Raw genomic sequence first — 28,000 nt, 5'->3', positions numbered from 1 at the left:
GCCCCACCCCCGCCGATGGGCTGGCCCGGCTCTCCCTGCCGAGGAATGGGCCGGCCCGGCGGCGCGCGGGCAGCGGCGGCCCAAGATGGCGGAGCTGCAGCTGGACCCGGCAATGGCGGGGCTGGGAGGGGGTGGCGGGAGTGTGGTGGGCGATGGGGGCGGCTCGGGCCGCGGACCCCCCAGTCCTCGCCCTGCGGGCCCTGCACCCCGCGGACACGGCCGCCAGCCCGCCGCCGCCGCCCAGCCACTGGAGCCCGGACCCGGACCTCCGGAGCGGACGGGGGGCGGCGGGGCGGCCCGCTGGGTCCGGCTCAACGTGGGCGGTACCTACTTCGTGACCACCAGACAGACCCTGGGCCGGGAGCCCAAGTCCTTCCTCTGCCGCCTGTGCTGCCAGGAGGACCCGGAGCTGGACTCGGACAAGGTGCGCCCCGCCCTCGGGCGCGCCCCCGGGTGTTGGGACCCATCCTAGGCTGGTGTTGCCATCTCTGGGACACGTTTCCCTCCAGCGGGTCCTGCAAACCCGGACTTCAGTCCAGTTTCTGCCCCCGAGTTAGCACCGGTCACCTCAGAATGATCTCCATCCCTGCTCTCCCCACTCCGGCTTCCCCTTCGCACCCCGCCCTTTTCTCAGCTGCTCCTTCTTGGAGTTGTCTGCCTGCACCCACGGGAGCCCCCCTCGTACTCCTCTCACACACTCTGCCCCTCCTGAGAATCTCCCCCCTCTCAGATCTGCATGACTTTTCTTTGGCTCCCGGACGGCCCCCCGCTGCTGGTGTGGGATGCATTCAGAACTGGGTCAGGGTGAATGAACACATCTTGGTCACTTTCGGAGGACTCAGGCCCTGTGCCATCCAAAGTGGTATTAAACTTGGGGTTTAATGATAGCGTCCACTACTGAAGGCTGCAAGAAGTGCTTGTGGTGATACATCCTGTGGTGGTGATAGAAATCCTGGTCCCAGACTTTGTGTGGGGTAACAATCACTGTTTTGGTACAGTTTTGCAAGTAAATGCATTCCTTGGAAAGATAGGCTGCTCGGTTAGGACCCAGAAAATGTGTAGAGTCAAACACAGGGTCGAGCGGTGGCAAGACATGTCAGTCATTTCCAGTTTGAACTGTAACTCTTGCAGGTTCACCTTTGACTCTCAGACGCATCGTTGGCAGTAGCTTACACCGCTTTCCATACAATAAAGTACCCCCCACAACACTTAATCAGTTTTATCTGTTCTCTGATTGATGGAAGCCTTAACCCCTCCTAACTAAAGAGACTCCAGAACTCCTGTTTATAGGGAATCCCCCCACACCCTTTCTCCAGCCACCCTCGCTCTTGCCCATAGGTTCTTTATTTGTTTTCTCATTACTGATGGTTTGTGAGCCACCATGTGGTTGCTGGGATTTGAACTCATGACCTCTGGAAGAGTAGTCAGTGCTCTTAACCGCTGAGACATCTCACCAGCCTGGGAATTATTTTTATATACCCTAAATTATCCTTATGGCCACAAAAGCCAGTTTCTTGTTTCTTTTACTGTAAAGATGAGTAGGATTAAAGTTGCTCTGAGCCAAGTCCTGGCAGTACCACACTTCCTCTGAGCACAGAGCTAGGCTGTGTGAGATTGCAGCTGGCAGTGCGGACTCCCACTGATGTTGGCTTTGGGTTCAGGAGAGTTGCCAATAAAATGGAGGTTTTCTCAGAATTAGGAATGTAGTCCAGGGGCAATGAAGGAATCAGAATGCTTAACATGACTATAGAATTTTCTTCATTCCCTGTAGCTTGTATCCAAAAGAAGAATATTAAAAGATTGTGGATCCACCCAGTAAAAAGTAAAAGGCCTTGCAGTGGGAGTGACTGCATGTAAGCCATCTGACCCGAAGTGATCTGAAAGCCAGCCTCTGGCCCATAGTTTAAAATAAACAAACTGTAGCAAAACCAGCTCAGTAAATAAATAAATGGTTTTTAGCTGACAGATTGACTGTTGCCTGAGTGTACTGATGGATTAGGGAAATGCTATTTAGAAAACGTTGCTGAAAGGTTCACAGTGCTTGGCTGTGCTCGGTTGACAGGACGAGACTGGAGCGTATCTGATCGACAGAGACCCTACCTACTTTGGTCCTATCCTAAACTACCTCCGCCATGGAAAACTCATCATTACCAAGGAGTTGGCAGAAGAAGGTAAGGACGCCTGGCTGATTTCAAACTTGCAGTTGATGAAAGCTGCTTGGAAGGCTGCAGGTTTTGTGTGGGATCCTCACTGGGCTTGGGCTGGTGTTAGGAGTTAGCGAAAGTCAGTAGCCTCCGGCTCCGGGGCTCCTCTGAGACCCTGGAAGGAAGCTGCTCGGGGCTGTGTCAGCCACCATGCAAAGCCGCTTGCTCCGCTTGCACACAGTGCGTTAGGCTTTTAAACCTGCAGGGCTGCCACAATCCTCTACCACATGTTTTATTCACTGATGGTAAGTGCCTATAGCCTGAGGCACCACATCTCTGTCAGTCAGGTGTTCTCATTTTTCTATTTTCCCGTGGACTTGCAAAAATAATATTAATAAATGCCTGACCTGGTTTCCTAAGACTCTGGTCTCATGCTTCTCCGTGAAGTCATGCAGCTGACCTGATTCACTCTCCAGCTCACTGGAGGGCGTGTTGCTGGCTCCTTGTCATTCCGCTTTGTAGGGCATTTGGATCGTAAGTGGGTCTAGGCTTCTATGTAAAAGGACTGCCTGGTCTCTGGAGGCATCCAGTGGAAATTTTGGGTCCTTTCCTAAATCCAGGGCCCCTGATCTAGAACCCTTACCTGTGGATAGGAAAGCTTGTAATGGGAATCCTCATTAACGAAGTGGCTTGGGAACAGCTCCACCAGTCAGGAAAGAGAGGAGCTGGTCATTCTTGCCCAGTCTCTGACACTCTTTCCTTTTCTTGTTTACTCTTCCTCCCTGAAAGGAGTCTGTCTACAAATGACTTTAAAAAAAAAAAGATTTATTTATTATATGTAAATACACTGTAGCTGTCTTCAGACACACCAGAAGAGGGCATCAGATCTCATTATGGATGGTTGTGAGCCACCTTGTGGTAGCTGGGACTTGAACTCAGGACCTCTGGAAGAGCAGTTAATGCTCTTAATCGCTGAGCCATCTGTCCAGCCCCATATAAATGACCCTTTAAAGCAAATCACTGGGGCCGGAGAGAAAAAGTTCCCTTTACCAAAATTCATCAGTTTTGGACATTTTTGTTTTGTTTTGTTTTTGTTTTGTTTTGTTTTGTTTTAATCACTGAACTTCATCTCCTTCTGGGCATCATCTCTACCCCCTACCTCTCCTCCCTCATTCGCCTAAGAGGTTTTATTTATGAACTGTTTGAGGCTAGATTGCAAATTTTATTCCTTAAGAATTTTCTGTGTTACTCTAAAAACATAATCCTCCTAACAGCTCACAAAATTTGATATTGATTGTTTATCTGCATCCCCTTTCCATTTTCTCAATCGTAAATGTTCATTAGAGCATTTTTTTTTCCTAGCGCAGGAGCAGACATCGCGTAATTATTCTATCTAAAATCTTTAATTTTGTTTACCATGAGTCACTGATCGCTCCCCCATACACACACACACACATACCTTTGTTATTAGTTGAGGATCAAATCTTACTAGGCAAGATATCTGCCACTGCCCAGCCCCTGACTGAAATAATTATCCGATTAAATTCTTAAGTTTATATAATGTACCTATCTATCAACCTGCCCTTTTTAGGGAAAACAAGAAAATACTGCAGGGTTGGGAATTATCCATTGTGGCAGGTTCCAGGAACTAAGTGACATATGTACAGCTAATGAACAAGTGCTAGGAGGACGCAGGAGGGATTCGACGATGGGGCAAACACCCTGTGTACCTTAGTGTAAACTCTGTGGGCAAGCCCCGTAGAACAGAGTGAGATTTCTTAAGTTTCCTAGGCTGAAAGGGAGATGAGATTTGTGTTTGGAAAATGCAGTACTTGGAAGGCAAGGCCTGCCTTGCTGTTTCTCCATGGACTCACACACCTCTCACCACAGCCTGCTCCTTCTTCTAGGTGTGCTGGAGGAAGCAGAGTTTTACAATATCGCATCTCTCGTGCGGCTGGTTAAGGAAAGGATACGAGACAATGAGAACAGAACTTCACAAGTAAGGTGTCTGGAGCTGCTAAGGACAGAACCTGTCCAGGCAGCTGCCTGTCTGTGATGGGAAAAGGATGCCCTCTCCTCCGGGCTAAGGGCCAGACTGGTTCAGAGTGGGAACTGAGTAGCAGAGGAACCAGAACAGCCCCCACCCTTCAGGATAGTTCTGCTGTTAAACAAGGCTGTGGGAAGAGCCCAGGCCCTTCAGGACTAGTGTTTGTCCTCAGCCTGTAGCCCAGCCCGGTTTTGCACTCCCCTGCCTCTGCTTCCCTGGTGCTGAGATTGTCAGCCCAGAGAGCGTGTTCTTACTGATGGAGCATCTGGCTCCCTCGGTGTAAAGCCCACAGTCTCACTCACCCCTGCTCTCCAGCTCCTGTAGCCATTTGGAAGCATCTGAGTCGTGCTGTGGAGAAAACGATGTGCGGCCTTCTCCTCGCAGAACTTTGGATTTTTATATCAACTTAGTTGATGTGATAATGAAAATGCCTCCTATAAGGGAGGGCAGACAGTAGGACACACTCAGCTTCTTCCCATGTCATTCATCAGTGCTGCCCTACTGTGTGTGGTAGCCTTTGTGATTTTGTAGCAGGAGGTAGTCTTTACTCTCTAGAACTTTGTAATAGGAGAAGGTCTTTGCTCCCAAGAACTTTGGAGTCTAGCAAGAGAGAAAAGACTTTGTTTTCTTTGTGTTAGAAAGACCATAGCCACTTGTCTGCTGGCACAGTAGTGGGTCTTTCCATTAAAGAAAAGGCAATCAGAGCTGCTTAGCCAGTCCTCTTGGGCATTTGCAAAGATGGGAGATGTCTGTCTGCATTAGAAGGCTTCTTCTTGATGTCCACAGTAGACTTAACACTCGGTAAATAGGAAACAAGACCCTGTGTTCTCCACTCCTGGCCATTTTACATCCCCATGGCACAAGTTCAAAGTATCTTGCCTTTTAGAAATTTAGTAAATAGAGGTTTTGGAAGTCTAGCTTATCCCCAGTTTCCCCCAATCTAAAATAGAAGAGTGCTTAGTAGAAGTTTCATGGCACCCTGAGTTGTGTGATCTGAAGCCACCTGAATCATGGAAGCTGAGTGCTCTGCATCCTTGCCATTAGTTGATCCCTTGAGAGCATCCTAGGATTTCTATCTGATGTCAGCAGTTCACTGAATTAGTCCTCCAGGCCCTGAGGCTTGAGCGCAAATACCCGGTTGGAAGCTTTCCTGTTCCAGGAATGTCAGGACCTTTTATGTTGATTGATCTTCCATCTGTTCCTTTCATGAAGAGAACTCCAAGAAATGGGATGATGTTAGTATTGAAAGGTGCCCGCTTCCCTTGTCTGCATGCTTCTAAGATACAGTTGGATGGCTGTGTGGATTTCTAGATATTATCTCTTTGAACTTGTGCACTGCCAGTTGTGCATGGCGGGCATCCAGGCAGAGCCTGAGGTGTGGGGGCCCCAAGCTCGTGTTTGCCGTGCTCTCATATCTCTTTTGTCGTCTGGCAGGTTTCTAACTGCTTTTCTGTTTATATATATTTGTTTGTTTATTTGAGTGGTAGTTAGTCTTGGTTCTTTTTGGAGCACAGGAGGGTTAACTCTGGAAGAGGAAAAGGAGGGCCAGTGGCGGCTTAGATCCTAGGGGCTTTGCCTACTCTGGCCAATATCACAGATCTTTTAGGAAGCCCTGAGTTTTGTAATATAAACCTGATTGTTTCCAAGATGTATAGGCAAATACATGGATAGAACCAAAGGGGTTGTCAGTGGATTCGTCTGTATTTACAGGGAAGGGCATTTTCTGTCTTGGAGCTGTGTTAGTAGTGGTTGCTCTTTAGTGTATGGTTTTGCCTATGTGTGCCTGGGGAGGAACCCAGGGCCTTGCAGTACTTGATGGTGACTCCCCTGCTGAGCCGAGTCCGCAGCCCCAAAAGACACTGTTTTGTTCCTTAGTGTTCTGACACGCAGCCTCTGTGTACAGCCCCAGCTGTCGTGGACTCTCCATCCTCCTGCTTTAGCTTTCTGAGTGCTCCACACCCATCACAGTCACTCAGGGAATCCTAGGCAGTAGGGAAGCTAGGCAGGAATGCAGGCAGAAAATAACTGTTTTTTTCTTGTTGTCTGACACCTCTGTAACAGGAAGGTGCTGCTAAACATTGGCAGCTTCCTGGTAGCATCAGCAAAGGAAAACTAATGAGTATCTGTAGAGTGTGTGTTTTCTTCTTGATATGATAATAAATTAATATGCAGTTCCTATATGCCATAGTCCCAACACATGGGAAATGGAAACTGCAGAATCAGGAGTTTGAGACCAGTTTAGGATATAGAGTGAATTCCAGGACATTTTGGACAAATTTTCCAGGTGTGATAGTGCATGCCGTTATCCTCAGGAGGCAGAGGAAGATAAATCTTGTGTTCTACATAATGACTTCCAGAACAGCTAGGACTGCATAGTGAGACTCTGTCTCGAAAAGAAGACAGTGTGAGGCTGCACAGCTGGCTCAGTGGGTAAGCGTCCCTGCTGGGCTGGCTCAGGACCTGTGGCTTACAGCCACCTGTAACTTCAGCTCCAGGGAGTCCTGCATCTTCATTTGTCTTCATATGGACACCCACAAACACATGCCATACACATACATACACATAAATAAAAATAGTTTTTCCAAAGGTAATTTTCATAACCCTTTATATTCAGTCTGGAGCACCAAAATTACATTGTAAGCCAGGCGGTGGCACACGCCTTTAATCCCAGCACTTGGGAGGCAGAGGCAGGTGGATTTCTGAGTTCGAGGCCAGCCTGGTCTACAGAGCGAGTTCCAGGACAGCCAGAGCTACACAGAGAAACCCTATCTAAAAAATAAAATAAAATAAAATAAAATAAAAAATTACATTGTACATTTTAGTATATAAGTCACATATAAAAAGTAAGTTTCCTCTTATCACACGAGCTGCCTGTCTGGAGTCCAGGTTTATTGCATGTTTTGGTTCATGTCCTTTGCCTTGCTTTCTGTTGTTGTAGCTATTGCACTTTCCTGGAACCCATGGTGCTGTTTGGAGAGTGAGGTAGTGGGTGGTCTGAGAACCTACCCCCCCAGGCAACTGTGGGCAGTAGGGTCCTGCGGGAATCCCCATGCTGCTGACCTAGTTGGCCTGTTGTTGCAGGGTCCCGTGAAGCACGTGTACAGGGTCCTGCAGTGTCAAGAGGAAGAGCTCACGCAGATGGTCTCCACCATGTCTGATGGCTGGAAATTTGAACAGGTATGTTGCTCAAAGAGAAGCAGCCCCAGCACCTCATCCCATGGAGCCACAAACACCAGCCAGTCAGTAGTCCTGGGGTGAGGGGCTGAGGCACAGTGTGGCCCCTTCCCATTTCTGAGTTAGGAGAGAGCTCCTTGGTGTGCTTTACTTGCTCAGTGGCCTTCCTGTGGCGGCTGGATGGGCTGGAAGACGGTCATGTCTTAGGGATTCAGATCCAGAGTCTGGACTTACAGCGCCAGCGTGTCAGGAACGGCGCACAAGCCCTGCTTTGCTTTTGTTTGCCTCAGAGATGTCCTGTCAGAAGTGTTCTGCGGACGCCATTCTCTTAGTCCTGAAGAAGGCTGGCTTCAACAGGAGCTGTGTGATTCTGGGTGTATGCATCTCAGGTGTGCTAGGAGGGGGTCAGACACACACGTGTGCCAGGATCATTTCCCAGCATTCTCTGTCCCTTCCTGTCCTTTAGGTTTGTGCTTAGAATTGGAGTAATTTGAAAATAAAGCCCCTGAGAATCTGGATTTTACCACTTTTCTTCCATCAGGTGGCAGCCCAGTTCAGCTTCTGTTGCTCAGCTCCGTGAAGCGGAGCGTGAATGAAGGAAGTGTGCTTTTGTCTGGAGGTGACTGAGTTTATGTGGAGCTCAGAGCCAGCTGAACTGTCACCAGAAGGTCACTTAAAGAACAAAAGCCACAGCTTATCTCAATGCTGTTACTTTATAGCTAGAGGGAGAGGTCCCTCTCTCCCTTCAGGATCACATGCGTCCCTTGTTCCCAGTCAGCAGTGTGTGGCCAAGTGCTGCACAGCATTTATAGTCAAGGCTGTTTTTCCTGGTGCATAAGCTGAAGCAGAAGTTATTTTTATAAATTATATGTAAAAAAAAAAATTAAAAGTGAAAATAGTGTCGGGAGTGGTGGCGCATGCCTGTAATCCCAGCACTCTGGGAGACAGAGGCAGGCGGATTTCTGAGTTCAAGGCCAGCCTGGCCTACAGAGTGAGTGCCAGGACTACACAGAGAAACTCTGACCAAACAAACAAACAAAAAAAAAGTGAAAATAGATACGTGACCTTCTCTGTGAAGGTGACAGTTTGTAGTGTTACTTTTATGTCATCACAGTCCTGGGGTTTGACCTGTGGCCCCATGCAGTCCAGGCAGGTGCCCGCCAGCGAGCTGTGCCTCTAGCCCTGGAGTGGGTCTTGCTACTGTCCTACGGGAAAATGAAGTCTCTTCTTATTGCCTCCAAGGTGCAGATGAGGAAGGAGAATGGGGCACACTTCAGTCTTGCAACAGGAGTGCCCTGGCTTGAGGCTGTGAGTGCGCACGAGGCTATGAGTGCTCACGAGGCTGTGCTTGCTCTCCACAGAGCTCCTCTATGCGCAGACTTCCACCTTAGAGTTAAATGCTGGATCTGTTTCTCCAAGAATATCACGGCTTGTGGCTTTTGGTGGCTACAGAGTGATTCGTTTAGTGCTTCCTAGTCTCTGTGTTCAGTCTTGTCTAGAGAAAGTCCGAGTGGGGACAGGGGGGCTGAGGAGTGGGGGCAGGGGGGCTGAGGAACCGTTCCTGATGCCTTTGGAATGATGTCGGGTGCTCAGGCAAGGAGGAGCGGATGGAACTCAGGCCCGTCTTCTCCATGACTGGATTCTTCTCCCTGGATTGGGATCCATTTAATCCCTGGACCTTGGTTGCCTCACAGAATGTTTATTCTTTGAAAAATAAAGCTACAAAGCCCAGTTGAGGGGGCGGGGGGGGGGGGGGGCGTTCTGTGGCACAGAAGTGGTTTGGTTTGATTTGTTTGGATTTTTTGTTCGTGTGTTTGCCCTTGAGTGTTTTTAGGTCCTGTCCATCTAGTTGCCCAACCACAGTCACTGTCTCTATGTTTTGTCAGTTAATCAGCATTGGCTCCTCCTATAACTATGGAAATGAAGACCAGGCAGAATTCCTCTGCGTTGTCTCCAGAGAACTAAATAACTCTACCAATGGCATCGTCATAGAGCCAAGCGAAAAGGCCAAGGTAGGACACTGCTTCCCAGGCTGTCCTCGGTCTCCTCTGCACCTGCTGCCCCTGGCTTTGCCAAGCTGCCGCTGGCTTTCTTCCACTCCTCCTGCAGCCAAGAGCTTCCTCTCATGACACACTCTTAGATGCTGGATTTAAATCAGGATTTGTCAGGTCTGGGGAGATGGTGGGCATAGCCAAACTGGTGAGCTCCAGCTTCAGTGAGAGACCTTGTCTCCAAAAACAAAATGAGGTGGAGAATGATGGAGAAGAGGCACAGTTCCCACTCTGACCGCCACCCTGCATGCACACCCACACGTGCTCATACACGCGCTCACCTGTGCCACACCCGCAGCGCTGATGGGAGCTGAGCCTGGACCAGGGCAGGTTGTAACCTGTCACGATGGTGAAGGCTCTTTTGTGTGTCTAGACTCAAGTAGTATCTGCCTTGCGCCTACACAGTCCCTCCCTCCCTTCTCTTCCCACACAGCGCCCTGCAGACACACACTACACACTTGGGAAGAACCTGTGTGCTGACTGTGACTGACAGCACAGAACCTTCTGGTCCGTCTGTATTTGGCAAGAGAGCCCATTGCACTCAGGTACCCAGTAAGGTAGAGGCTCCAAGCCTGACTTGCTAGATGGGCTGACAACAGGTGTGTGCTGTGCACGGGGCCCAGAGGAAGCGACTACAGGAGTTTTCAAATCATTTTCAAATCGTTCACTGTCATCAGCTGTCCTGTGACTTAAATCCCTGCAGCCGTGCCCAGGTTGAGTACAGCCTTACCCCTGAGCTGCACCCCAGCCCGTGGGCCTCAGCTCCTCTGCAGTTACTCAGCTGACTGACTGTCTTCCCCATCCACCTAGATTCTTCAGGAGAGAGGCTCTCGAATGTAAGCAGAGAATCTGAAGTTTCAGAACCCTGAGGGCAAGAGAGCTATGGGCCAAGCAGCTGCGAAGGGAGACCCTGCACCTGTACAATAACCGAGCTACTGCAAAGCCAAGCTGCGCCTGGGCCCGAGAAGTGGTGTCCGGCCAAACCAGAGGAGCCCCACCGCCTGGACGAAGACAGTGCGCCCGCCTCTGGCTGCACGGCCCCTTTGCAGAAGCCTGCTTTTGTTTGCTAGCCAGTGTTAGAACAGACCTTCACAGCAGCATCTGGGATGGGTCCCTGGCTGGAGCCTTGTGGGGAGTGGAGGGAAAGGAGGAAGGTCTAGCTTCCTGGAACGGTCTAGACGCTGAAAGCCGGAGCCGAGGAAGAAGGCTCGTCCTGAGCTGTGCCTGGTCTCAGCCTGCATGCCATGGTGGACATTAGCTACGTGGCCCGTTCCTCCCTGACATAGGCATTCTTGGAGGTCGGCAGGGGTTCCATGTTAGTGTGTGGATCGAAGGTTTGGGTACAGAATAAAGTTGCCAAAGGACCCACAATCCTATGAGCAGAGCCTCAGAGGCGGGAGGATAGGGTCCTGCATTGTGGTTGGAGCGCGGTTGTTGCTGTCCCTGCTCCCATGAGTGGCATCACCGGTGTCTCAGCCGGTGGGCCCTCATAGCCCATCCTCACCCAGGAGGCTTGAGGCTGCGGCCTCCTAAGCTGTGCTAGATGGACAGCTAGCGGTACTGAGCAGTTTGTGTGACTGCTTCTGTGGACTTTCCTTACCTGGTTGACCCTGGCTTCCTCCCCGAGCTTCTTGAACTGGACCAAAGAGAACGGACTTTGTGGACCCTCTGTAATGGCTTGGGGGGAGGAGGCTGTCCCTGTGGACGCTGCCAAATGTGTCATGTCGTCGTAGCTAAAAGTGGTGGTGTTTTAGTGATTGTCTCTTGAACATGCACTGATAGGTGATACTTGTGTCTCTTCTTCATTTTTGTGACAATCTCGCTCTGCAGCATCATCGTCCCCAGCCCTGGGGGGTGGGGTGTGTATTCACACACGGTGGGAATCCGGGGACTTCTGCATCTCCTGGGGTCTGCTTGTGTGGAGGGTGCTGCCAAGCTTCTTGAGACCGTCAGTCTGGAACTCACGACTGCACATCCTCGTCTCCCGTAGAAGACGGAAGGACCAGGGTCTTGTCTGTTTATCCTAGACAACTTTAAACTGGTATGTGATACAAAATAGGTAAGGCTGTCTCCAGATTGACCCAGGCCAAGCATGCGTGGTACCTTCAACCCCAAGATGTCTCTGCATTCAGTGGGTGTGTGACTATTGCCTTTCGTCTGAATACCTGCGAAGCAGAGGTAGGCAGATGTCTGTGAGTTCAAGGACAGCCTAGTCTGCATAGAGACCCTGCCTCAGAAGCACGGAGGAGGAATGAAACCTGTGCACTCTGTAGCACAGCTGCTGCCCAGGGGCCCCACCACGGTGACTTCTGGAAAGGCAGCATTGCACGTCAGCTGGGTCCTCAGGTGGCTGACCACGCCCAGCTGGCTCCCTGGTCTCCGAGAGTCATCACTTCTCTGTATTGGTAGCTTAGCACAGAAGTGCACCCGTTCAGCCCCCTGCGTGTCAACTAGTGTTGTCACCTCGGGATTCCAGTGGCTGTAACACTGTTTGACAGCATACCATATTAGATTATCTGCCTTCAGAAGTGCCGCCTCCCCCCCACCCCCCTGCTTCCAAAGCGTCCAGGTGTCTATTCCATCATCTCTTTCAGAAAAAAGAAAAGGTGCGTGGGTATATTCAGGGAAACCTGAAAGGGGTTTGGAGGAGGGGAGGGCGGGGAAAGCTCAGAAAGTTAGAACTTAGAAAAGGGATCTTTGACCCTACCCACAAGTGATGTCAGGTTGGGGGGTGAAGCCCCTTTATCCCTCTGCTTTTCTGGGGCACACCGAGTGGTCTGGACAAACAGTGCCTCTAGCTCCGTGTTCAGCAGGGAGTGCGGAGGATTACGGTGCAACACAGGCGAGATATTAGGACATTAGTCAGGTGCCTGGCAAGTGTTCTTTTCACTGAACATTCCAGAAAGCCCCAGATAGTTCTGTACAAAGAACGCCACTGAGCCTCCAGCCTGGACAGAGGCAGGCATTAGTGGCCTCTTGTCCTGGAGGGAGGGTTGCTGCTTCCCTAGCTTTGCCTTGTGCTTCAGGCAACGGAGGTGGCTCACAGCTTTCCTAGAACCACTGCTTCAGAAAACCGCGCTGGTGAGTCCGGCTGATCACTGCAGAGAGAGAGACCTCTGTCACATGGGGATGTCCCTTGTGTTCTCTATACGCCCCTCTGTTCTCAGGACCGTCAAACAGGTGTCCCAGGTCTTTTTCCTCCGTCTCCTCAGTGATGATGGGCCCAGCTTCCTCTCAGGTGACTCCATTTCCCATTTACTTCTTGGCTGTCATCAGGGTGTAGGGAGGGAATGATGGATGCTAAGGGAGTAGGCCAAAGGGACACCCACCCCTACCAGGACGGCTTCCTTCCCATGTCTCTGGGACGATGCCAGTCACTCTTCCCGTACCCTTTGTGACCGACCGACGGCTCACGTGACTGGACAAAGTCTGAAATGATGTGACCTTTTGTCAATAAAGATAAGCGACAAGCACTGGGCCTTGGACCGTGAGTGCGTGAGTACGTTTGCCGGCTCCCGTGCACATCTCATGGCGACCTGGCTGCTCCGGAGTGCGCCTTAGAGCACTGTTAGAACGGCCAGAGGCATGCCGGGCCCTTCTCCCTCCTCCCAGTCATCTCACTGGAGCCGAAAAGTCCCCCAAGAGTGCTGAGGACAGAGCTGGAGGGACAAGGGAGGTGTCCTGAAGAGAAGTGGCCAGGGGCCCATTGCGTGCCAGGCAGAGGCAGGTTGACGAGCACGTGGAGGGAATCGAGGAACCCAGGTGACAAATGGTGATCCCAGGATGACATTAAGAGAAGCCTTTAAAGGCCTTGTGGGGGCTGCAGTTGAGAAGAACGAGTGAACAGGCAGGCCAGTCCCACAGTCACTCCAGAGGCAACCAGTTAGTGCCTCTGTTACCTGGGGCTGAGCACCACAGCCACAGAAGTGGGCTTAGCGGCCCTTCCCTGGGAGGGAGCAATGGAAAGAGGCTAGATCAGCAACATGCAGAGCGTCAGGAGGTCCTGGGAGGGGCACTGTTGTCCCCAGGCTTGGTAAGGCTGGAAATACCACGTGGACCAGCACTGCCTCAGAGCCAGCTGCTGGCACCAGAGAACGAGGCTGTCATTCGTGGGAAGCAAACAGGAACGCTCACGCTGCTCGGTCTTCATGCGGATCTCCCAGCAGTCGAAGCGGGGGACTCAGCCCGACTCTGTCGTCTGCCTCTGGATCCTGCTCCCTGAACTGGGCTGCCTTGCCTGGCCTCAGTGGAAGAGGATGTACCTAGTCCTGCAGTGATTTGAGACACCAGGGTGGGTTGTTTCCCTAGGAGGGACCTCCTCCTCAGAAATGAAGGGGATCGGGAAGGGGTCGGTGAGGAGAGGCTGCAGGGGCTGCGATTAGGAGGTAAACTGAGGAAATAATGGGGGGAAAAAGCCCTCGCTTTTCCCAGCGTGCGGGTCTACTGGATTCATTCCCCAGCAGCACAAACCTGTCACCCCAGCACTTGTGAAACAGAAGCAGGGACAGCTTCTAGTAGCTCACGGTTGGCAATTCTCAGTTACATAGTAGTTAGAGGTCAGCCTGGGCTGCCTCAAACCCTGTCTCAAGAAACAAGCCCACACTATCACCTAAATAGCTGGTTCTTGTTCAAATTTCCCACATTATCTAAATAAACATCTGGGTGCTTTTTAAAGTATCTTGTTTTTATGTGTATGAGTTTTTTGACTGCTTGTACATCTGTCCACCACATGTCTGGCATTCACAGAGGTCAGAGAAGAACAGCAGAATCCCTGGAGCTGGAATTACAGTTGTGAGCTACCATAAAGGAGCTAGAAATTGAACCTGGGTCCTCTGGAAAAGCAGCTGGTGCTCTAACCACTGAGCCACCTCTCCAGCTTTCTAGATGCTTAAGACAAAATCCAATGTTCTCACATCAAATTCTAATTTTAAATTTCCTTTTTTTTCTTGACATTTTATGTATTTTATGGATGTGCAAGTGTGTGTGCTATGGTGCACATGAGCCATCTGTGGGATCCAGCGACAAACTCGGGTCACCAGGCCTGTATCCCACACCTTTACCCACGGTCCAACTCACAGGTCCTCATAACTCTGGTCCTTTAGCAGGTCTAAGTCTGGGCACATGACTGTAATCCCTACCCTTGGAAAGAGAGGCAGGAGGATTAGGAGATCAAGGCCAGTGTCCCCTATATAGAAGGTTTGAAGCCAGCCTGGACTACATAAACCTATGTCAGTAAAACAAAAACAAAAACATCCAAGCAAATAAACTCCTGCTTTTGATCACTTAAAAATAAAGTCCCCCCGCCCCCACTGGAGAGATGGCTCAGTGGTTAAGAGCACTGACTGCTCTTATAGAGGTCCTGAGTTCAAGTCCTAGCAACCACATGGTGGCTCACAATCATCCGTAATGAGATCTGGTGCCCTTTTCTGGTGTGTCTGAAGACAGCTACGGTGTACTTACATATAATAAGTAAATAAATCTTTAAAACAAACGTTAGAGGCTATCAGACTGACACTTATTTATCTGACAGTGTTGTTTTGGGGGTAGTGCTCATGCCACGGTACCCGTGTGAGATCACAGGACCTGCAGGAGTTAGTTCTGCTCCAACCTTCCAACATGAAGGTTCCAGGGATCGAACTCAGGTCATCAGGCCCTGTAGCCGTTGCACCACCTTCCCCTCCCCCACCCGTCTCCCCAGCCCCCAAACAGAGCTTTCTTTCTTTTTATTGTTTTTTTTTGTTTTGTTTTGTTTTTTAGATTTGGTGTTTTCAAGACAGGGTTTCTCTGTATAGCCCTGGCTGTCCTGGAGCTCACTCTGTAGACCAGGCTGGCCTCGAATTCAGAAATCCACCTGCCTCTGCCTCCCAGAGTGCTGGGATTACAGGGGTGCACCACCACTGCCCGGCTCAGAGCTTTCTTAAGACCTGGCAGGTCCAGGCTCTTTGGTGCACCCAGCAGGGAGTGGGGAGAAAATGGAGCAGGCCCTGCGGTTTTTGTTTGTTTCTTTCAGTATTCAGCCCCCCCCCCCATTCCTGGTTAGTCACACAACCAAACCTTCCACGGAGGTTAGTTAGCTGAGTGGTGGCTCATGACCAGTCCTGAATCTGTCATTAAAGCGCCTTGGAACAGGGGCTGCGGCGATGCTCGTTCCTCTGCGCGCCAGGTTCTCTGGGTCTGGCTGCAGTGCGCTATCAGCCTCTCGACCCGGACACCAGCCCTACCCCACAGACTGGCGCTGTCGAGGGAGATAGGTGTGCGTGGTTCCCCAGGATGAAATTCTGAGAGGACAGAAACCTTTAAGAAAAAAGAAGGAAGCAGCACCAGGAGCCCGAGGAGCAGTGGGGACGGAAACCAGTAACCGGCGCGCTAAGAAGTACGCAGAGCACTGGCTATGGCATCGCGCTGTGCTGGGACCACCTCCGACTCCCAGCGGGAAGAGCAAACCATCTGCTGCTGGTGCTGGTGCGGAGCTGTGTGGGGATTTAAACAGCCAGTGCTGCCCGTAGAGGGAGCGGACTGGTGGGGAGACAGTAGATAAGGAGGTGCTGATAATCACGATCCAGGCGATTCTGACCCGCATTCACTCTGACAAGAGCGGCTGTTGGCGGGAGAGGGCTATGTACCTTTGCGCTTGGACTAGCAAAGAATTACAAGGCCTCAGTCCAAGAAAAGGAAACTCAGCGGCAGACCCTGTGTTTAGAGCCCCAGTTTCTAGCCCATGTCTGCAGACTCTAACACAGGACTCACAAAACTTTCCTTAACTCCCACGGATATAGAGGTGCTGGAGACCCGCGTGTGCTGGGTAAGAGGCACTGGTAAAAAGCCTCTATTGTGGGTTGAGATCATCAGGGAGCATAACTGAGACAGAATGAGGCAGAGAAGCAGGTGAGGCCTCTGCCAGGGCTGGAGAGAGGCTTAGGGCCTCGACTCCATCACGCTGCCTCGACTCCCAGTTCCCCTGGCCTTTGACTACAGTCTTTGTTGTTTTGTTTTTAAGTTCCTGTGTGTGTGTGTGTGTGTGTGTGTGTGTGTGTGTGTGTGTGTGTGTAACATATATTATTATATATAAATATATTTGTAGGCTGGGCGGTGGTGGCACTCGCCTGTAATCCCAGCACTCTTGGGAGGCAGAGGCAGGCAGATTTCTGAGTTCGAGGCCAGCCTGGTCTACAGAGTGAGTTCCAAGACAGCCATGAGACCAGTATATAGCACGTCTGAGAGATGCTTCCTGACAACCGGAACCTAGTTTTTTCCCTCTCTTTCTGTGGTGATGGGAAGCCAAGACCTTCACACATGCTGGCTAAGTGCTTGTACATACATTTCCATTCCCTTGAATCTTTTAAATTACTTTAAGGGTTTATGTAGCTCAGGCTGTCCTAGAACTCATGCTGGCCTGGAGCTCAGGGATCTGCCTGCACATCTGCCTCCTGAGTGCTGGGATAAAAGGCGCCATGCTCTGTTAAAGTGTGTGTGTGTGTGTGTGTGTCTGTGTCTGTGCGTGTGTCTGTGTGTGTGCGTGTGCGTGTGTCTGTGTGTGTGTGCGTGTATGTGTGTGTGTGTGTGTGTGCGCGTCTGAGGATGTCAGAGGGTCGCTGAATCCCTGCCGTTGGGGTTACAGACAGAGGCGAGTGGCCTGATTTGGGGGGCCGAGGACCAGCCCTAGGTCCTCTGCAAGAGCATTGTGCCCTCAGAACTTCTTAGAAACTGAGATACACATAATTTTATGTGCATGGAAGTTTTCCCTGCCTGTGTGTCTGTGCACCCTGTGGGTCTGTGCACCCTGTGCATGCCTGGTGCTGGGGAAGCAGAAGATCCTCAAATCCTCTGGGACTGGAGTCCCATCCGGTTGTGAGGGCACAGAGGGCCAACCCAGGTCCTCTGTGGAGCACCAATTGGAAGAGCAGCCAATGATCTTAACTGCTGAGTCATGTTGCCAGCCCTTGAATTTTGTTTGTTGCCTTTGCTTTTTAAAAATCTATAATGGGGGCTGGAAAGATGGCTCAGCGATTAAGGCTGGAGAGATGACTCAGCGATTAAGGCTGGAGAGATGACTCAGCGGTTAAGGCTGGAGAGATGACTCAGCGGTTAAGGCTGGAGAGATGGCTCATTGGTTAAGGCTGGAGAGATGGCTCAGCTGTTAAGAGCACTGGCTGCTCTTGCGGTGGTCTGTGCTTGGTTTACAGAACCCACATGGTGCCTCACAACCACCTGTAATTCTAGTTCCATGGAATCTGACACCTACTTCTGGCCTCTACAGGCACGTGGTGCACAGACATACGTGCAGATGAAACACCTGATACACGTTTTATATATATATGAAATTTGTAGTGAGTGCTGGCTTTTCCTTGGCAGGATTCCACTTGGAACTCGAGATCCTTCTGTCTTCAGCCTCCTCTTGCAGAGTTTTAAAATGCAAAAAGAGTTCTAAAGCCGGCTCTAGAGAGATGGCTCAGCAGTTAAGAGCACTGGCTGCTCTTCCAGAGGACTCAGGTTGGATTCCCAGCCCCCCACAAGGCAACTTACACTCACTTTAACTCCAGTTCCAGGGGATCTGATAGCTTCTGTTCCCTATGGGAAACATACACACACACACACACACACACACACGCACACGCGCACGCGCGCGCAGTGAGACAAACTATGGGGTAAGGGGATCAGGGAACTGGGCATACCTCTACTCCCGTGTACCTGAGAGGCTAAAACAGAAAGATCATGGATTAAGGTCATTTTTAGATAAGCAACGACTTCAAGACCAGTCTGGGCAACTTAAGTACCCACTGAGGAGATAGCTCAGCTGACCAGGGCTTGCCCAGCACACACAAGATCACAGTTTCAAACCTCAACACCAGACTCTAGTGGAACCGCGATTCGATACACGCTGACGAATGCAGTGGTTAAAACCGTGTATTTTTGTAATTAAACCATTATGTTTCCACAAGAGCAGAACAGCGTCATATGTACAGTCAAAACACTGCAGTTCCCAACATACAACAGTCTCCAGCCATAGCAGAGGCATGAGGCAGTGTTTGTTTGTGGTGTGACTTCGTGCATCAGGCAAACTGCACGTGGTGTGTTCAGACAGCAGTGAGATCACTCCTGCTGACGTGACGAGCCCTGGATATGCTCTGCATTGGATTTTAGATTAGTTTTTGGTGAGTGGAGTCCAGAAACTTTTCAAGATCCAGAGCATGAAAAGCTAGGTTTTAGTTCCCTGGGTCTGCAGCTCAGACCCTCTCAGGAAAAGGAACTCCATTACTCTCATACAAGATTTCCACCAAGAACTTTCAGCAGACACTTAATTAGTAGAAGATGCCTCCTCTGGATTCCCCACGATGAGAAAAGGCTGCCTTCTGTTCCCGGCTACTGATCAACAGGCTTTTGAAGCAGATTGACTCGATAGCCTGAAACTTTTTAGAAGCTTTTTCCTGTGAGGTTCAGAAGGGCAGGAAATAAGCCACAGTCCACTAAATCAGAGCAATGGCAGCTCTCTTCAGCTCCCAATCCCTGACTTCTCTTTCTAAGGGTTGGAAACAAAGTGAAAGCAAAGGACAGAATCTCCCAAAAGATCTTGCTCCGGGCTACGGGGCTACCCCGGGGAATGTAACGCAGTGAGTGAGCAGTACAGCGCTTGCCTCCTGTGTGTTAGGCTCTGGCTTTGATCACCTGCATGGAGAAGGAGCGGGAGGAGAAGGAAAGGGAGATGCTGGAGAGATGGATCAACCATTTGGTGCCTTTGCATTTGTTACATTTGCAAAGGACCTGGGTGGGGGGTCCACTCACACAGCGACTCATAACCATTTGTAACTACAGATCCAGGGATCTGACGCCATCTTCTGGCCTCCTCAGGAACTGCATACACAGGGTGCACATACACTAACGGACAGACAAAACATGCATACATAAAAATTAATCTTTGAAGAAAAGGAGAGGAGGAGGAAGAAGAATTCTAGAATGATGCTTGGGTCATATGTTAGCCCATATCCTCCTGCTGCTCAGTGGCCATTTCCCCTCTTTGGTGGGAAATATGAACATCAATTGTAAGCGGCCCTAGGTGCTAATAGCTACTCCGCCACGAGGGATGGAGAAGCTGGGGGAGAGAGTCCGTACGTGGAGGGATAGAGTGTGTTGGTACTTCACAGCACTGTGGTCTGCCCCATGGGACACCTGTGTCCTGATGACATCACAGGCAGGATGCAGGGACTGGCAGCACCTGAATTATGACATCAACAAAACTGGGGTTATCCTCAAGGAAAGGGCGTCTGGACAGGGAGACCATGAAACAGCAGCCACAGAGAAAGGCGAGACGACGGCGCCAGTCATCAGTCCACAGGTAGGGCACAAGAGGGTGGGGACACCCCCAGGAGCTGGCGAGGGAGACCCCTAGTACCTGAGTCTCCGTGGGTCTTTTCCTTCTTGGCACAGGGCAGCAAAGTATCTGGCTCTCATTGACATGCAGAAGATCTCACGTGAGTTCAAGCCCCTGACCATCCCTCCTCAGTGCCGAGGGAGCAGCCCCTCCCCTTACCATCCTGTCATTCCCTCTGCCTTTCACCACCTCCCCACAACTGGGGCTGGGACCAGGACACGTGATTCTCAATGCCCACCCACATGGTGGTTGGCTGATGACACAGCCCGGGTACCCTATGGTCAGACAGCTGCTTCCCAAAGACAGATGTGACGAGGAACATGCCTAGGACATAAAGAACGTGCCCCTGATGTGCAAGACCATGTTCCTGGTATAAAGGGCCATGCCCTGGCTCCCTGCCGCACCTGGATTTTTCTCTTATCTTCTCAGGACAAGCCCAGGACAAAACCCACTCACAGCTCTCTTCCCAGTCCTCCAGAACCCCCCTCCAGTTCCTGATGAGCAGCAACAGCACTCAACACATGTTGGAAGACCAAGTCCTCTGTCCCATTTGCCTGGAGGTGTTCCGTAACCCCGTCACTACTGCCTGCGGCCATAACTTCTGCATGACCTGCCTTCAGAGTTTCTGGGACCACCAGGCTGCCATTGGGGAGACTTACTATTGCCCCCAGTGCAGAGAGGCCTTTCCCAGCCGGCCCCGCCTCTGCAAGAATGTCATTCTCGGGGAGATGGTGGCTTGTTTCACCCAGGCCAAGGGCCAGACCTCAGGGCCCATGTGGGGCCTGGCTGGCCCCACAGATGTGCCCTGTGACTTCTGCTCTCCGCAGAAGCTGAGGGCGGTCAAGTCATGCCTGCAGTGCGTGGCTTCCTTGTGTGAGAAGCATCTGCGCAGCCACTTTGAGGACCAGCTGTTCCAGGACCACCAGCTGTTGGACCCAGTGTGGGACCTCAAGAACCGCTTGTGCCGCAAGCATCGCAAGCTCCGGCAGCTGTACTGCCGCACGGAGGGCAGCTGCGTGTGCGGGGCCTGCATGTTGGAGGAACACAAGAACCATGACACCACCTCCCTGGAGGATGAACGGGCCCGCAAAGAGGTGAGGGGGGCGCTGAGGAAAGGGCGCGCCCCAGGCCCTGACAATCTGTCACATTTCCTCGGGGGAAATCATCACAGCAGAAGCCAGGCTTTATGGCACCAAATACTTGAGATGGGAAGGCGGGAATCTGAGGAACGAACCTGTCTGATAAGACATTTAGACAGGGCCCGCGAGGTGGTCTAGAGAGTAAAGGTGCTACCCTGGCTCAGTTCCATCCTCAGAACCGACCTTTAAATGGAAGGAGTGTGGGGCGTGGTGACACGATCCTTTAATCCCAGCGTGTGGGACGCAGAAGCAGATAGTTCATTGTGAGTTTGAGGCCAGCCTCATCTATATAGTGAGCTTCAGGATAGCCAGAGCCTCATAGCAAAACTCAGACAGACAGACAGACAGACTACAGAGAGCCATCTCCTTAAAGTTGTCTATTGATATCCATATGTGAGCCTTGGCGCCCACACATGCCCCTACAATAATAATAATTTTTGAAGTTAGGCAGCTGCTAACGTGATGGGTTCTGCTATGGCACGGGAAGGCATTGGGAAGTTAATAAGGAAGACTACAGAACTGCTTGTCAGAAGTCTCCATCTGTAGTGAAGGATGCGCGGTTGGTTATGGGATAGGAAAGGCTGTTTACTAACCTCCCTTAGAGACGCATCCGGGAAACCCCTGTGCAGGACGCCTGCACCTTACTCCTCCCGAGAAGCCCCAGAAGACAGTAGCTGGAGAGACAGCTCATCAGCTAAGCATACATAATAGCAGAGGACCTGGGTTCGACTCCCACTACCCACAGGGTAGCTCACAACTGTAACTCCGGTTCCCTGGGAGCACACAAAACATCTGTACACATAAAATACCAGACAAAAAAATTTAAATAGAGCTCAGAAGCATGACCAGCTGCTTCCTAATTGCTTACATTCTTTTCTTGGTTTTGTTTGAAACAGTCTTCCCTACCCGCCACCATGCGCGCTCACCACAGGAACAGAGGGCCCCACAACCATACATTAAGCATCACTCCCGGACCCTATGTGCTTGTGTGGCGGTCCTCAGAGGAAGGCAGTGGTGGATGCTCTACAACAGGCATGGCTTCTGAGAAATTAGCCTTAACGGGCTGTATAGGAACAGAAGCATTAAAAAAAAAAAAGACTTCCAGCCCACCAAGACTTAAACATAATGTGCTCGCCCCTGTAGTGAATCTATTTCCAACATTTGGGAGACTGAAGAAGGAAGATGGCTTTGGGTTCAAGGCTAGCCTGGTCTACATAGCTAGCTTCAAGCCACAGGGCTACGTAGCAGAACCTCATTTCAGAAACAGAAGGAGGGCCTGGAGAAGGGCTCAGTGGTTAAGAGACCTGGGTTCAGTTCCCAACATAGTGGCTCTCAACTCTAGCCCTAGGGGACCCAATACTTCTTTCTGGCCTCCGCTGGCACAGAGTACGCAGACATCACTTCTAGGCAAAAGACATTTAAAAAAAAAAAACAGTAAAATGAAACCAAACCAAACCTGGGCATCTTGGCACATGCCTATGTAAGTGGTTTAGGAGAGAAGACCCAGAGTTCAAGGTCAGCCTCGGCTACATCATAAAATAAACTCTGCTCCTTCTTCCCACAAAACAAAAACAAACAAACAAACAAAAAACAGATTGGCTCTGTAGCCTTGGCTGTCCTGGAACTCACTCTGTAGACCAGGCTGGCCTCAAACTCAGAAATCCACCTGCCTCTGCCTCCCAAGTGCTGGGATCACAGGTGTGCACCATCACTGCCCGGCTTTTTTTTTTTCTTTTTCCAAAAGAAAATATGTCAGCAAGTGATTGAGAAAAACATTTACTGTCCTCTAGCTTCAACATATACATGTACCCCTGCATACAGGTAGACACACGCAACACACATACAAACACACACATTGCAGCTTAAGTTGGCTAACTTCCTCTCCTCTTTGAGCCTGCCTCCACCTCAGGCAGGGTCCCCAATAGACCAGTCTGGCCTTGAACTCCCCATGAGATTAAGGGTGGCCTTGAGCTTCTGATCCTGCCTACACCTCCTCAGTGCCTGGTTTTCCATTCTACTTTCAAATTTTAATATACTTGTATTGTTCCTCCCATACATTGGTTTTGTTTTTCCGAGAGAGGGTTTCTCTGTGTAACCCTGGCTGTCCTGAAACGCATTGTGTAGACCAGGCTGGCCTCGAACTCACAGAGATCTACTTGCCTCTGCCTCCTGAGCACTGGGATTAAAGGAGTGCTCCACCACCGCCTGGCTGGGCTCATTATATTTCAGTTAGTCCGTCAAGAATATTAGATAACCTTACTGTCCTAACATATTATCATCAGTTTGGCAAGATAAAGAACTTAGAAGAAAGGCAAGCATATCACTAACTGCTTCATTTAGTTCACCTGGCCTTGGTTTCAGGGAGACTCACAGAGGAAGAGAACCCTGCCTGGATTTCCAGGGGGGCAAGCACCATTTCCCTATAGGAACTTGCCTAAGACCTCTTCTCTCTGTACTGTGATAATACACTTGTGAGCTTCATGTAGAGCTAGGCAGCATTGCCCTGTGCTGCCCAGGTGGCAGCATACATGCTCTGCCCTGTGTGGCCTTACCACTTCTAACTTAGCTCAAGCCATGGGTCCCGTCCTAGTTCCTCCTTCCTGTCTCCTGAAGCCCTGTGACCATCACTATCAGGAACAAGGAAACTGATTCCTAGGAAGGAGGAGCCAGAATCTCATAATGGCGGCACACATCTCTAATCCCGGCACTCAGGAGGCAGAGGCAGGCAGATCTTTGAATTAAGAGGTCAGCCTGGTCTACAAAGCCAGTTCCCAGACTAGCCAGGGCTGTTCCACAGAGAAACCCTGTCTCAAAAAAGAAAAGTGGGTTGGAGAGATGGCTCAGCGGATAAGAGGAATAATCGGATAAAAGCACTGACTGCTCTTATCCTGAGTTCAATTCCCAGCAATCACGTGGCAGTCCACCAGCTATAATGGGAGCAGATGCACTCTTCTAGTGTGTCTGAAGACAGTGTATTCAAATAAAATAAATCTTTAAAAGAGCCAGGCAGTGGTGGCGCATACCTTTAATCCCAGCCCTTGGGAGGCAGAGGCAGGCGGATTTCTGAGTTCGAGGCTAGCCTGGTCTACAGAGTGAGTTCCAGGACAGCCAGGGCTACATAGAGAAACCCTGTCTCAAAATAAATAAATAAATAAATATCAAAAAATTTTAAAAAAAGAAAAAAAAAGCAAAAGAGATACACTTGCTCTTCTACCCTGGTCTTGGGTTCACTAAAGCCCTTGAATTGGCAGTCAGGTCTCCCCAAAGTCTCTCATTCACTCTCTGTGAATCAGGGCGCTTACTCTCCTCTGCCCCACCCCTTCCAGGTAGAAGTTCGGAAAATTCAGGCTAATGTGGAGAATCAAATGCTGATCATCGCCTCGGACAGCCAGAAACACCAAGGAAGAATGAGTTTTCTCTCGGTAAGGCGAGCTACCTCCAGCCCGACCCAGGCTCATCCCAGCGTCTCCCAGGGGTCCCGGGACCTCCCAGAAGCTAGAGGATTGTGGGGGAGGGATAACTGGACAGAGACAGGATGCCCCGATCTCTTTGGACCAGCATAGTGGGGTACAGGAGTGGGGTTCAGGGATACCTCCCTACACGTCTACCTCAGAAACTGATTCAGACGATGCGAGATGAGGTGAACACCTGCTTCTCAGAGATCCTGCATGAGATTAAACAGCTGCAGATGAAGGTCTTGGATTTTGTGGAGAAGGAGGAGGCGGCCGCCCTGGGAAAGCTGGGCAGCTCTATCCAGCAAAGCCACAACAGGCTGCTGAAGTTGGAGGGGGACAGCGTGTGGCTCCACAGCCTGCTCACCAACAGGAGTGATGAGCAGTTCCTGCAGGCAAGACCCCCTCTAGACCAAGCCCTGTTTCTCTACAGAGAGAGAGAGAGAGGCAGACACAGAGACACAGAGACAGAGAGACAGAGAGATACCAGGCAGGCCCGGGACCAAGAAATCAGGGCGTGGGCCTACACCACTCTGACTGAGAGCCCCAGGTCCGCAATCCTCCTAAACTCTCATCAGCACCGGCTGCTTTTATTGCACTGCCTGCAGACATTAGCCATTCCTTCTTTTTCCTCAGGAAAGGATGGATTCTGAGTGTGTAATTCAATCTCCCTGAAAAGCCACAGGCAGGAGTGAGGCAAAGTTAGTCTATGTATCGAAATCCACATTTCCTCTTCAGCCGTGTTCCTGGTGTTACTGAAGGGTGGGGGTGGGGGAGCTAGGTGGGGAAATGCGGGCACAGTGACTGACCAGAAAGTGGCAGGGACTTTCTCTATGCTCAGGGCCTCCTACCACTGACCCGCTTCCTTCAACTGCCCTAATACCTCTGGACAGATTTCAAAGATCCTGGATTACCTTGTCCCTCTCTGAACGACAGGATGACTTAGCAATGATCTTTATGAGCGACTCAAACCCTCCTGTTGTTTTCTAAAGTAGCCAGGCTGCCACTGAAACCCTAGCCTAAGCTATCCATCCAAACAACGAGGAGAGAGATGCTCACGTTTGAAAACGGGACTTTTCCTTCCCCTTGCCCACGGAGGTGGACAGCCCCCCTAGCAGGTGCCTGAGCCCTAGCTAATGGGGTATTAGCTGCCGATCTCTGCACACCAGGAGTTCCCCAGACTGAAGCACTTCCCTGCCTGCATGGAGCCCTTGCTAGGCGCCAACTGTGAGGAGACACAGAGCTTCCTTCAGCTGCCGGAGACCCTGGCCCAGCTCCGCATCAGGCTGATGGACATAGGTCTTAGCTTCATCAACCAGCTGCTACTGAAGGGTCAGTCTCTGGAGTCTTGTAACTTGGGAGTGGCACCTCCTCACCTCCAGTGGTTGTGGCGCCCTCCTACCTGTAGACCGCCCTTCCCAGGGCACCCGGGCTCCGGGATGGCTAAGCCTCTCTTTGGAGGGAGGCTGGGCTGTAAGAGGGTCCTCAGGAAAGCCCTCTCTCCCAGGCATCAGGATGAGCTCCTATGAGGTGCTGCCCGCAGCTGTGGACAGAAAGACACTACTCCAGAGTGAGTTCTCAAACCCGAGGCCAACCTGGGGGAGGAGAGGAGGGAGGATGCCTAGGTGTCTGGACTTCCTGCCTCACCAGCATTTAGGCCTCGGGGCACTTCCTGTTCCCTTTTCTCGTCTCTCACTGAAGACTGGGGACCTCAGAGAGGCTTAGCCTGGGTTCCAGGCTCTGTTAGGAAGAGGGGGAGGTCCTGTCCCTTCCTACTTCTGAGATATCTCTTCCTTGGCTCTCTGGACCTTGGGTGTAGTAGCTTCTGCCCTTATCTGGATGACTGCCAACTTGCGGAGGGTTAGCCAAGTCAACCGGAGTAGATTTTATTTACTCCTCAGACTCCAAGCATCTGTTTATTTGATGTCCCTATAAGCCCTCTCCCTGGCCTTGGCTCTGGGACTAAATCCCAAGGCTTCTGAGATACTAAGGGTCAGATATGGAACACCTTTGACCTCTGGTTCACCTCAGCCAGGAACCGTTTACTCTCCCCAAGTCTCACTCAAACTTGTCCTGAACAAATAGGAAAGGTGATTATGTTAGGACCTGGTGGGAAGGAGGAGAGGGGGACCCCTGTTTCCCAGCCTTTCCAGAAAAGTCCAACATTGTACTGGGACTTATTTCCTCCAGGCTGTCTGGTGCAGCCCTACCAGGGCTGGGCTATTTTAAGAAGTAGATAAAGCCAGGTGTGATAATCCAGCAGTTGGGAGGCTGAGACCAGATACCTGCCACGCGTTCAAGGTCTGCCTGGGCTAACCTGGGCTCATCAAAAATAAGGTCAATGAAAATAAACCAACAGATAGAGAGGATACCGCTTCTAAGAACCTGGGGTAGAGCCGGGCAGTGGTGGCACAGCGCCTTTAATCCCAGCGCTTGGGAGGCAGAGGCAGGTGGATTTCCTAGTTCGAGGCCAGCCTGGTCTACAGAGTGAGTTCCAGGACAGCCAGGACTATACAGAGAAACCCTGTCTTGAAAAAACAAAAACAAACAAACAAACAAAAAACCCTGGGGTAGAAGCATCCAGTGAGATTTGCAAACTTCTTTGCAAAAATCTGCTCTTAGTCAGTGCCCCCGCTCTGGGAACAATGACCCAGCCTCCCTTGTGCCTCCATCCCCAACCCCAGATTACTGCAACCTGAACTTTGACCCTGCCACGGCCAGCGAAGAGCTGTTCTTGTTCAAGGAGACACACTCAGTGTTGAACCTGGGCATCCTTCTAGAACCCTCGGCCACCAACAGCCCTGTACCGGGCTTCAAGCAGTGGCCCCAGGTTCTGTGCTGCCCAGGCCTGTCCGAAGGCTGTCACTACTGGGAGGCTGAGGTGTCCAACTCGTGGATGTGCCTGGGAGTCACCTACCGTCGCAACCCTCCGCTGAGCGGCCGCCCCCGTCGCAACATCGTCTACCTGCTGGGCCGCAACCCCTACTCGTGGTGTCTGGAGTGGGACTCGCTCAAGTTCTCCGTGTGGCACAACAACACACAGACGGTGCTGCACGGATCCTACCACCACACGCTCGGCGTGGCGCTGGACTTCGGGGCCGGCTGCCTGTCCTTCTACGGCGTGGCGGGCGACGTGAGCCTCCTCTACCGGTTCCTCACCTCCTTCCTAGAACCTCTGTACCCTGCGGTCATGGTCAGCAGCGGAGCCTCGCTCACCCTCAAGCAGCACCCTGAGGCATAGGCAGTGCCCGCCCGCCGGCCCAGGCTGGCCGCCAATAAAGTTAGACTCTACGTACTGGCTGGGCAGGTGCGGAGAGGGTGGCTGTCAGCGGCGTGGCGTGGTCCCCCTGCGCCAAGGATGAAAGTGGGTGGCCCACCTGCTTCCCCGCCCTATGTCTGAATCCATCTGCCCTACCGGCCTAGAAATAATGGTGACCTCGGTGACACTGGAAGGGCTCTGAACCAGACTGGAGGTCTCCTGGGGATGGGGATAGCCATGTCTTTCAGAGGCCAAAATTCTGCTTTAAATACCACCCCTTCCCCCACCCCCACCCCATCCACACACACACCCATCCCCAGCCCCTGCAATGCTGTCGCTTCTCATTCTTTGGAGCTGCAAAGCCTCAG

General features: G+C 51.2%; 2 protein-coding genes across 3 annotated transcripts; both read left to right on the top strand.

The window, feature by feature from the left end:
* Kctd2 (potassium channel tetramerization domain containing 2) lies at positions 1-11,202 on the top strand. Of its 2 annotated transcripts, XR_007979774.1 has the most exons (7): positions 1-424; positions 2,063-2,171; positions 4,052-4,143; positions 7,273-7,368; positions 9,252-9,377; positions 9,850-9,961; positions 10,227-11,202. XR_007979774.1 is itself a non-coding variant. In XM_052195383.1 (6 exons), exons 1-6 carry the CDS (start codon positions 86-88, stop codon positions 10,254-10,256), a joined length of 792 nt encoding a protein of 263 aa, XP_052051343.1. In that variant the 5' UTR covers positions 3-85; the 3' UTR covers positions 10,257-11,202. The 2 variants fall into 2 exon arrangements, 1 of the variants encoding a protein (XP_052051343.1); XM_052195383.1 differs by lacking the exon at positions 9,850-9,961 and having other exon boundaries at positions 3-424.
* Positions 11,203-19,690: 8,488 nt separating this feature from the next.
* Positions 19,691-27,614, top strand: LOC127695616 (tripartite motif-containing protein 16-like). Its single transcript, XM_052197956.1, has 8 exons — positions 19,691-19,746; positions 19,839-19,882; positions 20,212-20,876; positions 24,248-24,343; positions 24,535-24,768; positions 25,543-25,705; positions 25,881-25,943; positions 27,058-27,614. The coding sequence occupies exons 1-8, from the start codon at positions 19,691-19,693 to the stop codon at positions 27,612-27,614; spliced, it is 1,878 nt and encodes a 625-aa protein (XP_052053916.1).
* The last annotated feature ends 386 nt before the right edge of the window (positions 27,615-28,000 follow it).

Source organism: Apodemus sylvaticus, chromosome 10 (assembly GCF_947179515.1).
Source record: "Apodemus sylvaticus chromosome 10, mApoSyl1.1, whole genome shotgun sequence".
Taxonomy (NCBI): domain Eukaryota; kingdom Metazoa; phylum Chordata; class Mammalia; order Rodentia; family Muridae; genus Apodemus; species Apodemus sylvaticus.
Note: the sequence above shows the minus strand (reverse complement) of the source record. Positions and strands in the feature narration are given on the sequence as shown.